Here is an 18,192-nt window from a genome sequence, read left to right on the forward strand (position 1 = left end):
ACACACACACACACACACACACACACACACACACACACACACACACATATATATATATATATATATATATATATATATATATATATATATATATAATAAACTATCGTGCCGTGAAGGCAAGCCATGGAAGTTCTGACTGTGGTATTGTACTTTCAACATGCAGGTACGGGCGGGTGTACCGTCGTCACAACCCACTGCCAGTCAGTAACCACAACTATGCCCAAAATAAGACAAAGATGGCAGCATGGTTCGTGACCAACTGCAAAACCGTTGGTGGCAGAGAGACGTAAGTGTATTATAATCGCGGTCATTGAGCAATAGCGAGTTAGCTGTTCACAGTGGTACCTTGTGTGCATGCGCTTGGGAGTGTGTGAATGTGTATGTGCATGCTTGTGCATGTCTTAGTATACCTCAATTTTTATCTGATTTTATCCAACTTTGGTCGAAGAACCTAGAACCAGCCTCTTAGGAAACTTATTGTTTTGTAAAGAAGTCAAAGTTCAAGGTAGCAGAACTAGATAAAATGTTAATTTTGCATTACTAACCTAAACACCTTTCATTCACTTTAAATCAAACTGCCAGGAATGGCAGAGGATAAGAGTGTGACTCTCGATTCTTGTAGTAGGAGTTAAAGATGAATACAGGGAGTTGATCGTAATTTATTATCTTCAGAGAGAATCTAAGTTGAATAGGGTATGTCTTACAGAAACTCAATATACTAAGTAAGTCTAGTTGGACCCCTTTTCTTATTCACTCTCTCCACTACCTGTCGGTTCTATAGCTAGCCTCCTTCTGAGCTCTGCTTCCTAAATTCTGGTGTAGCAGGGGTGGTGTCACGTGTGTTACACTGTTGTCGGAATGTTCTAGAAACCTATGTGTGAGTATGTGTGTATGTGTGTGTATGGTCACTAGTCATTGTTCGTATGCTATCTCGCTGACACACTACCTATATCATCCCCTGACTTGCTGCTTCCAGTGTATTGGCAACATTTCCTCAGTTACACTTGCAAGCTCATTTCCCGTTCCCAAGCTTGCCTGGTGCTCTGTCTATCTATCTATCTATCTATCATGTTTTCTATAATTAATTGTATTTATAATATGGAGTCCTAACATTGCTTGGTCACGCGCTGGAGGTCCTCTGACAGTAATTATCATTGACATATGCTAATCTATTAGTACATAATATTGATTATAATATTGTATACATATAATATTCATAGTAAATTGCAATGATCTAGTAATATTACATTTTAAACAAGTTGTATACATATTTGAATAAATGCACTAAAGGTAAACTATTTAACTGTAATACAGTATGTACATGGGTTATTGTAGTGAAATGCATACATGCAAGAAAAAAAATTGTTGAAAATTAAGATTATGGTAAGAGTTATTAATATTTCATTTAAAGATAATGCTACTGGTATGCCATACTTCTATATCATGGGTCATTCTTCTTTGTATTTTATATATATATATATATATATATATATATATATATATATATATATATATATATATATATATATATATGATTAATACTATATACAAAATATGTACACGTCATTCAGGGGGGTTAGCTTGGATGTTAACTCTACCCCCACTAAATACTGACTCCAAATTTGCAATTCTTGCATGCATTCTGTGCATTGCGAACAGCACTACTGCAAATACAATGCTGAAGATTATAAAGACAGTAGGTGCTGGGCTATACACATAATATGGGTTGAACATACTCAAACTCAAATCTTCCCAGGGCTTCATTGTTTCATTGATCAGTTGCATAGTTTTAAACTTAGGTGAAGTCAACTTAATACTTGTGCTCATGTTTAAGTCTATATCAGGCAGTGGGTGGAAATGTTTGTGTGTATGATTGAGAATGGCGTAGTGATTGATGGTGGATAAAGTAGACATGGATGGTGTAAATACCGCACAGTAGTCTGGTACTATGTATAATCCTGAGGCTGAAGTATGAGATGGTGGTATATCTGGACAGACTATGTAAACTGATTTGTTATGAGTGAAATAAAAAAACTGTGAGTGTCCGATGCGTTAATGGTGTACAAGCTTATCTGGAGCAAAAGTGAAGTTGCAATGATTATGGATAATGTTATTTCTGTTGATAGCCATTTCACAAGGGACAGTATCAGTAGGCTGAGACGTGAAAATGTACGCATGACAAAGATGAACAGCATGTAAGGATGTGCGGCACTTTCGTTCAATCGTTGATTCACTTGCGAAAGTGACAGTGTTCCGTCTCTTGGTGACCATGATGAGTTCGGTGTCTGTGTTGATGTTGATGATGACCAAAGTGTTGTTATTTTTAGAGGGGAAGGGGTGTATTTGGTATACTGTGAACAGGTATTCAGTTATGAATAGTATATGAACTACTACTGATGTTGGTGTTAGTGTTGCTTCTAAATATGGATAATATTACATGAATTCCCTACATCGGAACAAAGGCTTCAATTTATGTTAATGTATGCCTTGATTAATTATCTGACGTAGCTCATGAACTGGGAGTAAGTCAATTGTGATCTTGCCATCACCTGCATTCGAAATTCCTTGCATAAGTGCCCTGTAACGAACTCTAGTGTTGTCTAATTGTAGTAGAATCGTGTCAATATGTTCTGTGATGATGAAGAAGTGTTGGAAAAGTGTTATGTTACCTTCCGTTTCATTTATTTTATCTACACTTTCGAGAGCTATGTTTTCTGCCTTTTTCAGATATTTCACAATTGTCTTCATTGCTGAGTTATGTCCTGTGATGAATTTTATTAAATTTGTTGTTTATTTCTTTAAGGTCATCCTCTGTAGCCAATCCAAAGATGTTCCCAAGAACTGCGCCACCCAGGTCGAACAAACTGCCCTTTTTGGCGAGTACGTGTGATGTTGTTCTTGTCGCTCAATACCTCTGTTCCATAAGATGGGAGATCTTGGATCATAATGAACATAGTTGACTTTGCCTGTTCTATTTTCCATTTCGCTAACTTCACTATTTCATTCACTTCCTTTGTGTTATGGGCTTGTGAAACATAGCCTCCTATCATGAAGTCAAGGGTTCGCATTGGTTTCGCGATATTTTCTAGATAAGAAGGTAATTCATACAAGTAATCCAGACTTATTTCAGTACTCATGACGTCTTTTACGATTGAAGTCGTGGCCGTTGGAGTTATGAGGCATCCTTGTCGTAATATGTATTGGGGGTCTAAGTGCGCATATCCTCTTGCTATGTAGAGGAGAATCCATAGCATAAGTCCCTTCATCGTTACCTACCGAAATAAAATCTATTAATTTCCTAATATGGTCATGCTTTGGTCGATGATAGTGATGATGTGCGTTACGGTTGATTGTTATTTCATTTATAGAAGGAGTTTAAATCGATATTTAATTCTCGTAAATGATGTACTGTAGATTTTATTGGAACATTTGCACCTATGTTTGATTGTTTGGTATATGACCTTAATTTATTTTTGTAATTATTATTTTCTTGCTTGGTTTCATGAGTTACGTTGGCCTGTTCGGTTGTATCCGATGCTGAATAAGTATTGGATAGTTCCCTTGAAACTCGTTTTAAAGGGTCGATATGAACTTGTTTATCTTCGCCACTAGACAATGACTTAATTAAAACTTTGTTTGCTTTTATGTTAAGTACTGTGTATGGGCCCTCAAATTTTGGGGATAATTTATTGTCTCTCGTATGAATGATACCATAAACAATGTTTCCTAAGTTGATAAGTGAATCTCTTGCCTTCTTGCTAAATGCCTCCGTCATTTCTTCCTTGGACATCGTCAATTGTTTTTTGACTCTTTTGTGTATGTCCTGGAATACGTAAACGGGGTTTAGAGTAATCATCGTAATTGTATATGGGGAGACTGTCACCTTCTAGGAGCTCATATGGTAGTTTTTTATCTGTCCCATATATAATGAAATGTGGTGTGTCACCTATGGATTTATTAATAGATCCATTAATTGAGGCTTCTACTCTAGGAATCCAATCATCCCAGCTTGCATAATTTTCATTGAGAATGTGCCGTAGCACATCTAATACTTTTTTGTTTTGTCTCTCTACTAACCTATTAGATGCTGGGTGATAGGCTAAAACGTTAACCTTTTTGATGTTGTATTGTTTACATATTTCTTGTAAGATATCAGAATTAAATTTCTTCCATTATCACTTATCAGTACCTTTGGGGTAGTAAAGCGACACATTACATTATCTGTTATTCCCTTTGCTACTGTCTCTGCTGTTTTATCTTTAATTGGAGCTAAAATGACATAACGGGAAAAATGATCCGTTGCTACGAATAGGTATTGGTTATTATTGTATGATAATGGCATCTTGAGTAAATCAACAACGACAACGTCCCATGGTTGATGTGGTACAGGGTAATTACCCATCGGTGCTGGTGTGACTGGGTATCCTTTGTGTTTTGCACATGACTCGCATCTCTCTATATGATTGTTTATATCTTTTCGTAATGAAGGCCAGTAATATAACAGCTGGGCTTGTTTGAATGTCTTATCCTTTCCAGGATGTCCTGCATGTGGGCTATCGTGTATCGTTTGTAATACTTGAGGTATCATGTCATTACATACTACCAACTGGTTAGTATTTCTTTGGCATTTTGGTTGTTTTGGGTTGATCTTGTATAAAGTATTACTGACCATTGTGAATTGTTCGAGTGGTACATGCAGTTTGGGTAATTGTATGTCATCTCCACTTTCTAACTTGTATATAACTTTAAACCATATTGGGTCAAGTCTTTGTGCTTTTGCAATATCATCATGGTTTGGGATATTTCCTTTGAGATCTAATGTCGCGACCTGAATTGTGTTCGGGTTCCTAGATAATGCGTCAGCTACTATGTTCATTTTACCTTGTATATAATGAATTTGTACATTGTAGTTTTCAACTGTACATTTCCGTCTTGCTCTCCTCCCAGAGAGGAGTTTTTCTTTAAACATACCCACTAGTGGTTTATGGTCTGTGAATAAGTGGATTTCGTAACCATATACCAAATCTCGAAACTTTTGTAATGCAAAAACCACTGCAAGTGCCTCTAAGTCTGTAGTGCAATATTTTTTCTCTACACCTTTTGTTTGTCTGCTGGCAAATGCAATTGGTTGATTCTTTCCTCTTTTATCTTCCTGCATCAGTACAGCCCCTAATCCTTTAACTGATGCGTCTGTACAGATAAGAAATTATTTTGTGAAATCCGGATATGCCAAACAAGGTGCATTTGTTAGTTAAATTTTTAGATTGTTGAATGCTTTTTTTTTGTTCTTCTTCCCATTGGAATATAGCATCTTTTTTGAGTAGTTGGAACAGAGGAAAGGCTATATGAGAGAATTGTGGTACGAATGACCTATAGTACCCAGCTAGATCTAAAAATTGTCTAACTTCGTCAGTCGTAGTGGGTTCAGGAAAATCTCTCACTGCCTGTATTTTGTCATCAGTGGTCTGAATACCATTAGAACTTAATTTGTGGCCTAAGAAATTAATTTCCTTAAAGCAAAATTTGCATTTAGAAAGCTTAGTTTTTAAACCAGCATCACTAAGCTTTTGTAAGAGTAAGTCTAATTTCTTGAGATCATCTGTAATATTTTTCGTTGCCATTGTAATATCGTCAAGATAAACAAATATTCCTTGTCCTAAAATTTCGGACAATACGTAATTCATGACGCTGGAATGTGCCTGGGGCTGTCCTCAGTCCCATCGCCATCCTTGTATATTGGTAGTGTCCTCTATTTGTGGAAAAGGCAGTGTATTTACGTGACTCCTCTTCAACCGGTATTTGGTAATAGCCATTTTGTAGATCGATTATTGAAAATACATTATTTTCCGGTCCAATATTCTGTAGAACGACGCTTAGCAATGGCATGGGAAATCGGTCTGGGATTGCGTGATTGTTTAGTTTACGGTAATCTACTACCGCACGCATTTCTCCATTTCGTTTGGGCACGAAGAATAATGGGGCATTCCACGGGGAGACTGAAGGTTCAATAATTCCAAGTTTTAACATTTCATCGACATATTGATTTGCAAGTGTACGTTGGGAGTGTGGGATGCGGTAGGCTGTTACGAAAATTGGTGGTGTTTCTGGGTGCACATTAATCTTGTGATTAATCAGGTTAGTACACCCTAATTGTTCTCCGGGCAATGCTACGGTGTCCCTGTGTGTTTCTAGCAGGGTTAACAAATCATTTTCTTACCAATACACCAGTCCTGTATGAGACAGCCCTAGCATGTATTCAATATGGACGGTGGGTGTTAGCGCCGAAGTGGTGACATGTAGAGGTGTGCGGTACGTAGGAGGACTACTGGGCCTTGAAAGCAGGCTGTGAAGCCTATGCCCAGAGTCGGTCACATAAAAAAAAAAAAAAAAAAAAAAAAAAAAGTTCCCTTTTTCAACTGAACTTCCCCATGCATGTGATTAATTATGAATATCTGAGTTTGCCCTCCGTCGTTCATCTGACATAATGCATTTTCTACTGACAATCCCTTTACTTTACATAATTCTTCTAAGACAAGAACAGTACTATTCCGTAGTTTGCTCTTTATGGTAACTTTCGTATAGGAATTAAGTGGTATAACTAAATCATTAGTGAGATGGGCGGGAAAAACAGATAAATCAGTACTGTTATCTGGGTCTCTAATTCTGGAGGCGGGGGGGGGGGGGGTGAGTGGATCTATACACTCATCTGTTTGTATATGTTTGTTTAAGCTTTTAATATTACTAATTCTTTTTGGTTCTCTTTTACTAATCAGTGAGGGTTCTGATGGTATTTCCTCTATGAATTCATTGTCATACTCTATTCCATTCATTTGTGGGAGTAAAGTTACGTTCTCTGCTCTAATGCATCTTAAGCCCAGTAACATATGAGCTTTAATTGCTAAGTTTTCAACGATATAGAAAAATGCAGAGAATGGTCTTGTAGTCTCTGTGAAACTGATATTTATCCTTATCATACCTTTTACTGTCATTTTTTTTTTCCATCTACCGTATATAAATCTAAATCAGCTTCTTCCAGAAAAGTTACCTTCTTCTTATTTTTAAGAATGTTATTTATTTCTTCTTGTGTTATTAAGTTCACTGGAGAGCCTGTGTCTAAAAATAAGGGAACGTTTTGATCCTCACATACAGCTGGTATCAAGATACACTCATTTCCCAACATGCCTCCTATGTGAATTTTAGACTTGCTTTTCTTTACGTTTGTTCGTTTTTTGTCATGACTTGGTCTTCCCCCGATTTGAACATAGACACAATTTTTTCTACTGTTTTGCAGTTACTGGTCCAGTGCCCTTGGTATCTATGATGCCTACAGTAAGGACCAAATCCTTGTGTCTTTTGTCTATCCTCTTTTGTTTTGATAAAGCATTCATTCCTTGTGTGTCCTTGTTTTGCACAATAATGACATAGAATGGACCTATCTCTTGACTGTGACCTACGAGGTGACTTCCCATATGTAGTGTTGTTTGTGGCGCGAGATCTGCTCGGGCTGCGCTAAAACTTATAAAACTGCCTGTAGCCTGGTGTTTGTGATCGAACCCTCAACACGTTTAGTTGTTTGCTCTGCCTGCTTTCAGGTCGCGATCGATTTTGTTCTCTGTTTGGGGTCGGTGTAGATGTTTTCACAGCTGATACTGTCTCAGGTACTCTCATTCTACTAGAATGTTCTGGTGTGTCGACCATACCTGCTTTACTGCACTGCATCTCTACCTCGTTCATTAAGTCTAGTAAGCACATGCCTGGGGTGTATGCGATCGTCTTGGCGATCTCAAGGGTCCTATCAGGTAATTTACACAAGGCAGCTACATAACCAATGATGTCCACGACGAGGTCTGGGGACATCTTTCCATCATCTGTTATCCAATTTGAGTTTTCCAAAGTAACTAAGAATGTTCTTTTGATTGTGGAGACATCAGCAGTTATTTCACTGAGCACGTGGTTTGTAGTGTGCTCCCTTACAAGATCTACAATCTTATGTAATTCTGGAATTATACCTGGCAAGAAGTTCATACCTCCAGAAAATTTCTTCAAAAATTCAGTTTTTAATCCATCATATGTCCTAGCTTTGAGGAGCTTATCTGATCTCAGTAAATTGCTTGCTGGACATCTTTCCTGGCTTATGCAAAATGAAAAAAATGGCAATTTTCTCTTGTTCATCGAGGATGTGTCGCTTGATAAAGATTTGTTTGCACTGACTGACCAATGAAATGACGTCAATACGATCTTTTTCTGTGCCAGAGAATTTTGGGGCAGTTTATCTTCATGGTAAACATAAACATGAGGTGGGGATGTTTGATCCGCGGTATTTGTTGCGTTATTCATTTTCACTGTTTGCTCTGTTAATTTAACTTGGACTTGTTTATCGTTGTGTGAGGGAATGGTGGAACAGGTTCGGCCGGAATGGTGAACCCTGTTCAGTATATTGGCATACGTTTGCAAGTCAGCGACAAAGTCCTTACTTGCTACGTCAGAGAGGGTTTCCCACTCATCATCTAAAACTGACGTATTTGTTTCTTGATCTTTAGTTTGTGTTGAGTTTTGTACAATGGGTGTGTTGCCTTGGTGCTCTCCTAATTGTGAATCCGTTGTTGGAGCTAATTGTATTTCATCTGGTATTAACGTGGGTGGTGGCGAAAATATCCCTGTCATTAAGGTATGGTGTTATGAAATACGTCTTTTGTTTATGTCCTAACTAAATAGATGAGTAAATGAGTTGTAATAAATGATAGGTAGTGAGTGTATAAGTGTATATATAGAAATAAGTAAAGGAGTTGAATATACCTAATTTTAGCACTGAGAAGAAATGAGTAAGTATAATTTCACCCATTTGATATAGATCGGAGAGGCGTGTCGATGCAACTGTCGATCTCGGAAGAAAAATGCAGGGTTGATTGAAGATCTCTTGATAATTCTAGGGCTGTGTTGATGGACGATATTACTCAGGAAATTCCATGGCCTGGTGCTTGTGGTGGTTAACAGCTGTAGTCACAGGCAAACCTCAGCATAGAACGTCGAATTTCCAACTCAATACTGTGGAAATGAATGAGTATGAGTAGGAACTACGTGAATAATGAGTAATGAGTAGTGGGTGAGAAGTGCCTGGTGTCACGTTGATTGGCGTGGCCTTATGTCAGCAAACTGGCGTGGTGATGTCATCTCAGCAGATACACATGGTGACGTCGGCTTCCCACACTGGTAGCTGTGGTGAGTAACTGAGTAGCGATGCGTAACCTGGGTGAAGAAAGGTGAGTAAGATGCGTTATAAATGTGGCTGTGGTGTTTTGACCTCTGCGTCAGCGATGGAGGTAGGCGGGAGAGAGTGTTGGGGTTTTGTTTGCTTGTTGCTTTGGTCTTTCTTTTCCTTTACTTGCTTTGTTTTTTTATTCTTCTTGCTGCTGCTTGAAGTTACGTGAAGATTATAGAGTTGTTTTGTAGACTTATAGGATCAAAGGCTTGTAGGCTGTACTTTGTTGGAATTCACTGTAGAACTGAAGCTAATCTTGTAGAGTCTCGCCTGCTTTTGTAGAAATTCACTGTAGATTCGTAGACAAGGTCCGTACCTTCGCTGCCATCAATGTGACTCTCGATTCTTGTAGTAGGAGTTAAAGATGAATACAGGGAGTTGATCTTTATTTATTATCTTCAGAGAAAATCTAAGTTGAGCAGGGTATGTCTTACAGAGACTTAATATACTAAGTAAGTCTAGTTGGACCCCTCTACTTGTTCACTCTCTCCACTACCTGTCGGTTCTATAGCTAGCCTCCTTCTGAGCTCTGCTTCCTAAATTCTGGTGTAGCAGGGGTCGTGTCACGTGTGTTACACTATTGTTGGAGTGTTCTAGAAACCTGTGTGTGAGTATGTGTGTATGGGTGTGTATGGTCACTAGGCATTGTTCGTATGCTATCTCGCTGACACACTACCTATGTCATCCCCTGACTTGCTGCTTCCAGTGTATTGTCAACATATCCTCAGTTACACTTGCAAGCTCATTTCCAGTTCCCAGGCTTGCCTGGTGTTCTATCTATCTATCTATCTATCTATCATGTTTTCTATAATTAATTGTATTTATAATATGGAGTCCTAACAAGAGAAGGATGAAGTACCTGAGTTTTAAGAATAATCAAAGGGCAAGGTGACAGAGCAAGGACAAAGTTCGATCCGCGTGAGTGTAAAAAAAAAATAACCCAAAATATTTTGACCCAATTTTATCCAGACTAGGTAGAATGGTTGAGGGTCAGCAAAGAAGTATGCTTTTTTTTTTTTTTCAGATTAATACATTAGAGGTCATGGTAATATGGCAAGGTCAATATAAAAAGTTTTTGTCCGATTTAGAACAAAGTTTTTGAAAGTGTTATTAGTAAAGGAAGAATAAAAGGACCAAACTTTGAGAGCAAGTAGTCAAAGGACACTGTCACGGGCCATGGAGCACTGTGAGTTTTGAGCTTTGGTCCCCTTTCAATCGATATTAGTGGAAGGGTGAATGGCCGTACAAGAGGTAAGGGATTCAGTTTTGAGAAAAATCAGTCAACAGTCAAGGTCATAGGACAAAGGCAAAGTTCGTGCTACTTGTTTGTGTGTGAACAACAGAATTATAACAGTTTTAATCTGTTGTAGATAAAAGTTGATGGGCGAGTTGAGGATCACAGAGAAAGTTCTGATTTTGCTTTTTAGAACAAAGGGTCAAAGGTTAATGTCTCATAGCAAACTCAAACAGTGTTTATGCAGTGCAGACTAAACTTTGTTTCGGTTTTGAGAAAGTTCAGTCAAACATTAAGATCACAGGGAAGATCAAAAGTCAAAGTCACTAGGTAATGTCAAATAAAACAGCTCTGAACTAATTAATACTAAAGTTCGTGGAAGCGTTAAGGATTAGGCGAAACGAAGTAACTCGATACTCCGAGTATTCTGTCAAAGGCCAAAGTCACAGCCAAGCTAAATATTCGGTCCTTAGACGAGTTTGTGTTCGAGGATTTTGAGTCCCTCCTGGTCTGTCGATCGTATACTCGTAAACTGTAATGTGTTGGACCGGCAGAGAGACGTGAATTTATTTAATGTGTATAGAGTGTTGGGCCGGCAGACAGACTTGAGTTTATTTGTACAATGTGTATAGTGAGTTGGGCCGGCAGAGGTGATTTTCTTACATAATGTGTATAGTGTGTTGAACTATTAGGGAAATGGGTTAATTTACGTAATGTGATTCGTGAAAGATGTGGAGTGAGGAAGTCGGTGGACACCACAATCGAAGAGAGTGTACTGAGATGGTATGGTCATGTGGAAAGAATGGATAACCATAGAGTGGTGAAAAAGGTATACCTGAGCTAATTTGAAGGAGGAAGGAGGCGAGGTAGGCCAAGGAGAAGGTGGAGAGATATGGTGGATGAGTGTTTGAGAAAGAGAGGTTTGGAAGTCGGTGAGGCTAGGGAACTGATAAGAGATCAAGCTGGCTGGATGAATGTTGTGAGCTGAAGTGCATGATTAAGGAATTTCACCCCTTGTGAGCATGACAGCGTCCGGATTGACTCAATCGGATACGTTTGTGTGAAGCTGCAGAATGTGGTGAATGTTTTTGGCGTATCCGGTAGGGCCAGGATTCCGGGGGCTTGAATGATGAGTGAATGGAAGTGTGGCCTACTTGATTTGGGCAAGTTTGTGCTGTCTGGGCGTTGCTACTCCTCACACTGCCCGTGGGTGGGAAAGGAGGTCCGGATGATGATGATGATGATGATGATGATGCATTGTGTGATGGACAGGCAGGGAGATATATTTACTTATGAATTGTGTATTGTGTGCTGGGCCAGCAGGGAGAGGTGAATTCCCTTGAGTAATGTGTACTACACCGTTTTAATTAGTATTCTTGTTGACTGCTAAGATTTCTTAACATACATTCCTTATCGAGAAATTTTTGCACATTTCACCGTGATAATTCTCCGGATTGTTATTATTACACCGTACATTGCTACTGAAGTTGTATAAAAAATCTGGGATAAATGCTATTCCGTGTATGTGCCTTTGTATGGGAGGAAATTTTGTTATTTTAGATCCATACCTTCGATACGCGAACCTTATGCCAGTGCTTATACTGTGCTCCTACGCAGGCTGAGCTTCACACCTTGTGCGTGGGAGATGATCATTGTACCACCAGGCCAGTCAATAAAAACAAGCCATATTTTACTTTAAACTGAGGCAGCTTTATCCAGTGGGTGCTTTAAGATCATGTACTGAGACAGGTCAGTTGTCATTCTATTTTATATCACAGTTGAAAGACAATTTAAAGAATATTGGAGAAGGTGGGAAACATCACTAAGGAAGAATGCTGCTAATTTTTTGGTGTCGACGAGTGGATGTACAGTAATTAAAAATTAAAAATATGCTGCGAACATCTTAGCTTCATTTTTTGGCAACAGATTACCGTGTCGCAGTCCTAAAGTACTGTTCTGTAAAACTCTTCAGCCCCTGGACGCGTTTAGAATATTTAACTTCCGCTGCATTCATGAGATTAAATTCAACTTAGGAATGAGCTCTCGCACTAAAGGGGGTTAAAAAGGCAATGTCTGCTCTAACCATTTCAGTTTGAAAATTCTGAGGATAGTCTGTGTTCTGCACATCTGGAACTGTCCTAAGATTATTTTTTTGTTGGGAGGGGGGGGGGAAGGATATCCAAGAAGTAAAAAAGAAACTTAAATTTCTTTAGTTTTCTTTTTTTTTTTCTTTTTTTAAGTCAAATCCTGGTTACAACAGAAAATTGATCATAAGTTTGTTTGAGGGTCCGGGTTATGGTTGTGGTTTTCGTTCTTAGTCATCATTCCTGTGTGGTTTGAGATAAACCTAGAGCAGAATTAGTTCAAGCTTACATTGAGCTTTCGATTATCACTGCAAATTTGATTAGCATGAAGAAAAATTGGTGGTGGCTGTGGAAATAGGTCCATCGTTTTTAGTGCAAAGTAGTTTTTACGATAGGGAATATAGCGTAAATTTGTTTCAAGATTTAGGTCTTTAGCGGTAGGTTGTTTATGAGCATTTATTATTAGTATTAATCTAATAATAATAATAATAATAATAATAATAATAATAATAGTAATAATAATGATAATAATAATAATAATAATTAGTAGTAGTAGTAGTAGTAGTAGTAGTAGTAGTAGTATCATTATAATTATTATTAGTTGTTGCTGTTGCTGTAGTAGCTGAAGTAGTAGTAGTAATACATTTATATTTCCATCCATCCATCCGTCATCCAATCCTACATTGCCCCATGAGGAGCGTAGGAGCCCGGGGCTAGGCAGTTGGTCCCGACATTTAAGATGAGAATGACCAGCCTCAGTCATCCCCGATTGGCATTACATGAGCAATCAACCCCAACCACCCCTTGGATATATACCTTCACTGGCTCAATCCGATTGGAGGGCAATAATTACCCACTAAACCACCAGGTGCCAAAATATGGTTATATGGTTACCACCCAGCGTAGTAAATGGTTTCCTGGTGCACAGGAAACCATTTGGCTTGTCACTCAGTGTATAGTCACCCACAGGCTGAAGGAAGTGGAAAGAAGGAAGGAAAGAAAGACAAGAGGAAGTGTAAAGTCACCCGTAGGCAGAAGGACAAGGAAAGAATGAAGGAAAGAAAGACAGAAGAGAATGGAAGGAAAGAAGGATGGAGAGGAAAGGGCAGACACCCGAGAGCAGCACTACATCGAGTGAGTGGATGGTGAGCGCCCCCACCTACTTAGTTTTATATTCAGAGACTTTGTTATTAGCTCTTCACTGTCGAGTCATTTACATTTTACACATGTATATTTCTCTTAAACTATATTTCTTCATTCACGTTTTGCTTCATTTACACATAGGCTCTTCAGGTGTAATGAGCAAGACAGTTCTCTGAAAAGATGTCCCATGGGCCTGTATTCTTATCGTTTTTGATGAATGAATTCCCATTCTTCATTACTAATACATTTTGGCATGTGGCATCTTAATATTCTCATTTGTGATATGCATGCAGCCTGTGACGCTTTATAATGCGTGGCTAGCAGAGGATTTTTACAGTGAACAAAACCATGTGCTAAAATTTAAAACGTGTGATTATCAAACAGCAAGATAAACTGTTAAAGAGTTTTTAAACCTTCTGTCGGCTGATTTTTCTTGGTATAATAAAGTCGTCTGAGTATGATTAGTATCTAACACAGGTTCTTATATCGAGTTAGAGAGCTAAATGATACATAAAAACATCCCCGAATAAACTGGGGCATATAAGGCAAAATATGTTGCTAAGAAAGAAATGTTAATGAGTTCTCAAAATCGATGGAGATATGACGTGGACTGAGAGTGTCTGAAGGGACATTGGCTGGGATAAAATTTATTGTCAGTAACTCATAATATGGCGACAATGGCTAATAGTTCATCCACAGTGTCTGATGCTGGATTGTTTGTGGACTGACAGTAAAAGGAGAATCGATTGACAGTGGACTGATAATGAATTGACATTGAGCTGACAGTACATTAAAAGTGGATGGACAGTGACCTGACACCACTCAGATAGTGGACTGTAAGTGGACTGCAAGTGGGTTGACATTGGAGTGACAGTAGATTAGCAATGAGTGATAGCGTACTTTCAATTGACTGAAAATGGATTGATTGGAGTGGAAATGAATACAATGACTGACAGTCCACTGAGAGTGAATTAAGGTCATGGCCAGCGATTTGCGAGGGACTGAGTATTGCCAGAGAACTGTAAATGATGACAGAATAGTACCGACTGAAAATGACTGACAACAAGTGACAGTGACTGAATTTTTTAGTGCAAGTGACACTGATCTCATAGTGACTGGCAGGAATTGACACATAAATACCAATGAATAAAAGTCACCATCTGTGTGTGTGTGTGTGTGTGTGTGTGTGTGTGTGTGTGTGTGTGTGTGTATTGACACATAAATACCAATGAATAAAAGTCACCATCTGTGTGTGTGTGTGTGTGTGTGTGTGTGTACCGGCTAATTTATATACATGTATTTGCAGGCTGGTCAAAACGCTACAACAATGGATTGACGTGGATATCTATGGAGGCTGTGGCAAGTTGAAATGTCCAAAAAGTGAACGCAAGAAGTGCCACCAAATGATCAGTAAACACTACAAATTCTACTTGGCCTTTGAGAACTCCCTGTGCAGGGACTACATCACCGAAAAGTTCTTCAATATGCTGAGGTGAGTAGTGGAAGAAAGAGGCTTAGGTTTAATGGGAGGTAGTAAATGATTTCTTAAGTAGGCTGTGGTAGTTTGTGAAAAAATGAGATTAGATTTCTGCGTATATATTGCTCGAAGGCCATCAGTGCACACAGTTTAATTCTCTGTCTCTTTATAATAGCTTTCAAAATGCTAGGTAAGGGAATGGAACAGTGCAACCAACAAACAAAGCACCCAACAAGCATTGCTCCAAAGCACGACATGCAACCGTCCATTTACCTATCTACGAACTGTCTCTGTTTCATTTCTAGAAGTGATTACACTAGGGTAAGTAAATTGTGTGTGTGTGTGTGTGTGTGTGTGTGTGTGTGTGTGTGTGTGTGTGTGTGTCGAGAGATAGAAAGATAGATAGATGATCCATTTTACTTCCCTTCAGAGAACTCCCATTGAGATGCTATTCACCTGTCCAAGTGCTATTCCCATTCCTGGAAACATTTTCTATAGTCGTCTTTTATCACCATCTCCAGAGGCTCCTGCAATTTTTTTTCTGAATTTCTTCTAAGCTGTCAAATCTTTTGCCTTTCAGTTAAAACTTAATTTGGGGGCAAAAGAAAAAAAAACACATGGAAGGAGAACTGGCGAGTACGCAGGGTGCGCGGCAACAACGACGTTTTTATGCCAACATTTCAAAAATGTGTCATGGCATGTCCTCGTGATGCAAAAACCATTTCTGGGTGCGTCTCTTCTCTGAACTTTTCGCCCAGTTCATTCCCGTAGACGCCTAAGCACTTGAACGTAAAACTGCTGGTTCCCCTCAGTCCACGGGAAATAATTTCTTTATGGACAACATTCTGAAATCTGACATGATGGACCGAGGAAGAAAATCGGATTAACCACGTGCAGAAACAAAAAAACAACAACAACAAAAAAAAAGAACGCAGAAATATGGCCTAAATTTTCTCAGTGCGATACCACGTGCCAGAATGATTTATCAGACTGCACACAAATGGTGTTTACCGCACAACGGGGAAGGAACTTTTTCTTTTTCGCGTGCTTTCGATCGATTCCACTAACTTTGGGGGTTTGCTCTCGTATTTTATAATTATCTATCTACCTATATATCTATCTACACACACATATCTATCTATCTATCGATTTATCTGTCTATCTATCTATCTGTCTATATATGTACACACAGCAAAAAAAAACTATCGTTACAGGGGGGTCCGATGAGTTTCATACTGAACAACCTGGCTGTCTCGCTAGGGTTGGTAAGCCTGACAGTGGGTGAGTTGCCAAATAGGACGAGGTAGAAATATGCATGGGAGAAGCAATGGATATAGCTTATAATAAATATGCAACAAACACACGCAGGGATACCAATGGAGGAGGCTGTTATCAAAAACCTTCATTCGTGTGTCATTTTATATCGCGCAGAAGGTGTAACGATAGTTTTTTTGTTGTGTATACACCCGAGGAAAAGTTCTGCCTTATACACCTGTCTGCCAGATTGGACCTTTATGCGTGAGACAATCACTAGTGAAGCAGTAGCCAGACACTCAAATGTCTCATACCACTGTGTGGGAGAGGAGAGGTTAAGGGAGGAGGAAGGTGTGGGAGAGCTGATAGTTCCTACCCCTCCCTCTTCCATCACCACCCTTCTCACACGGTTACCAGATAAATGAATGTTGGCTACTGCTTCGCTGCCACTTGTCTCACATTTATCATTTCGAAGTGGTGAGCGAGTGTATAACGCGGAACTTTCCCCGGCTGTATATATATATATATATATATATATGTGTGTGTGTGTGTGTGTGTGTGTGTGTGTGTTACAGGGAATTTGTGTAACCAGTGATTTCATGAAATCTTTGGGGAATTCGAGAAATGAAATTACATCATGTTTATTTAAGGTTAAGTTAATACAGGCTGCAGTTAGGTTTGGCGGGGATAATCTAAGTTAAGTTTAGGTTAGTTAGGTTAGGTTAATTTAGTTGAACGCTTAACATAACCTGGCATTCACATAATTTAACCTATATTTGCCGAACTAACCTTGCCTAACCTAACCTAAGCTTGACCTAGATTATCCCAGCCTTACCCAATCGCAGCCTATATTAACCTAACCTTAAGTAACCCACCGTAATTTTAACTCATTTCATGAAATCATTGGTTAACAAAGTCCCTGTAACATACATATGCTATAAATAACTATGCAGTCTGATACTTTCTACCGAAAATGCACACAACCAAGAGGCGAGTGCTAAATTTGTATATTATATCGTAATTACCAGCCGCGATAGCGAAGCTTGTATTGTTTTCAATCTGCGTGTGTGTGTGTGTGTGTGTGCGTGTTAGCACGATAGCTTCTCAAACGTCCAAGATATCACCACAAAATTTTACAGGTGTGCAGCAGGGAAAAAAACTGGCCACGATTTCGAAATTGGTGAAAGTAGGTCAAAGTCTGTGTGTCTGTTTTCTTGGTAACTTAGCAACCGCTCAAGAAATCACCACAAAATTCTACAGGTTTGTCTGTCTGTGCGTGTGGGTCTGTTAGCAGGATAACATCGCAACTGGTCAAGATATCACAAAATTTTACACGTGTGTAATAGGGATGAAAATCTTCCACGACTTCGTAATTGGTGAAAGTTGGTCAAGGTCTGCGTGTCTGTTACCACGATAACTTCGCAACCGTTCAATATATTATCACAATACTTTACAGGTGTTCCGTGCCACAAACACCACAAAGCCAGTCAGGAGACAGGGCGTGTGTCCTGGGCAGTCCCCAGGTCCTGTCCTCCCCCCTTACTATTTTTTAATAAGCCCATACCCCACTGACCGGGCTAATGTATGGCCCAGCCTGCAATATGGGTGCAGGGAATCTGTAAATGAACGAACGAACAGGTGTTCAGCAGGGACTCTCCTAACAGGTCGAAATTGGTGAAAGTAGGTCAATGCCAAGGTCATACTCTGAGTCACGCTAGATATATATTGGCTCGCGGCTGGT

The 18,192-nt window shown here is 39.1% G+C and overlaps 1 protein-coding gene across 1 annotated transcript in view; it reads left to right on the top strand.

Moving 5' to 3' along the window:
* Positions 1-18,192, top strand: part of LOC145406333 (alpha-(1,3)-fucosyltransferase C-like) — a 250,582-nt gene that overhangs the window by 186,770 nt on the left and 45,620 nt on the right. Inside the window, exons 6-7 of the mRNA XM_080277497.1 lie at positions 164-286; positions 15,027-15,212. Of these exons, the coding sequence (XP_080133623.1) occupies positions 164-286; positions 15,027-15,212 (309 nt within the window). The remainder of the gene's footprint in view (positions 1-163; positions 287-15,026; positions 15,213-18,192) is intronic.

The sequence above is a fragment of the Coenobita brevimanus genome, chromosome 8, assembly GCF_032717465.1.
Source record: "Coenobita brevimanus isolate Jiangsu-jjx chromosome 8, ASM3271746v2, whole genome shotgun sequence".
Classification (NCBI taxonomy): domain Eukaryota; kingdom Metazoa; phylum Arthropoda; class Malacostraca; order Decapoda; family Coenobitidae; genus Coenobita; species Coenobita brevimanus.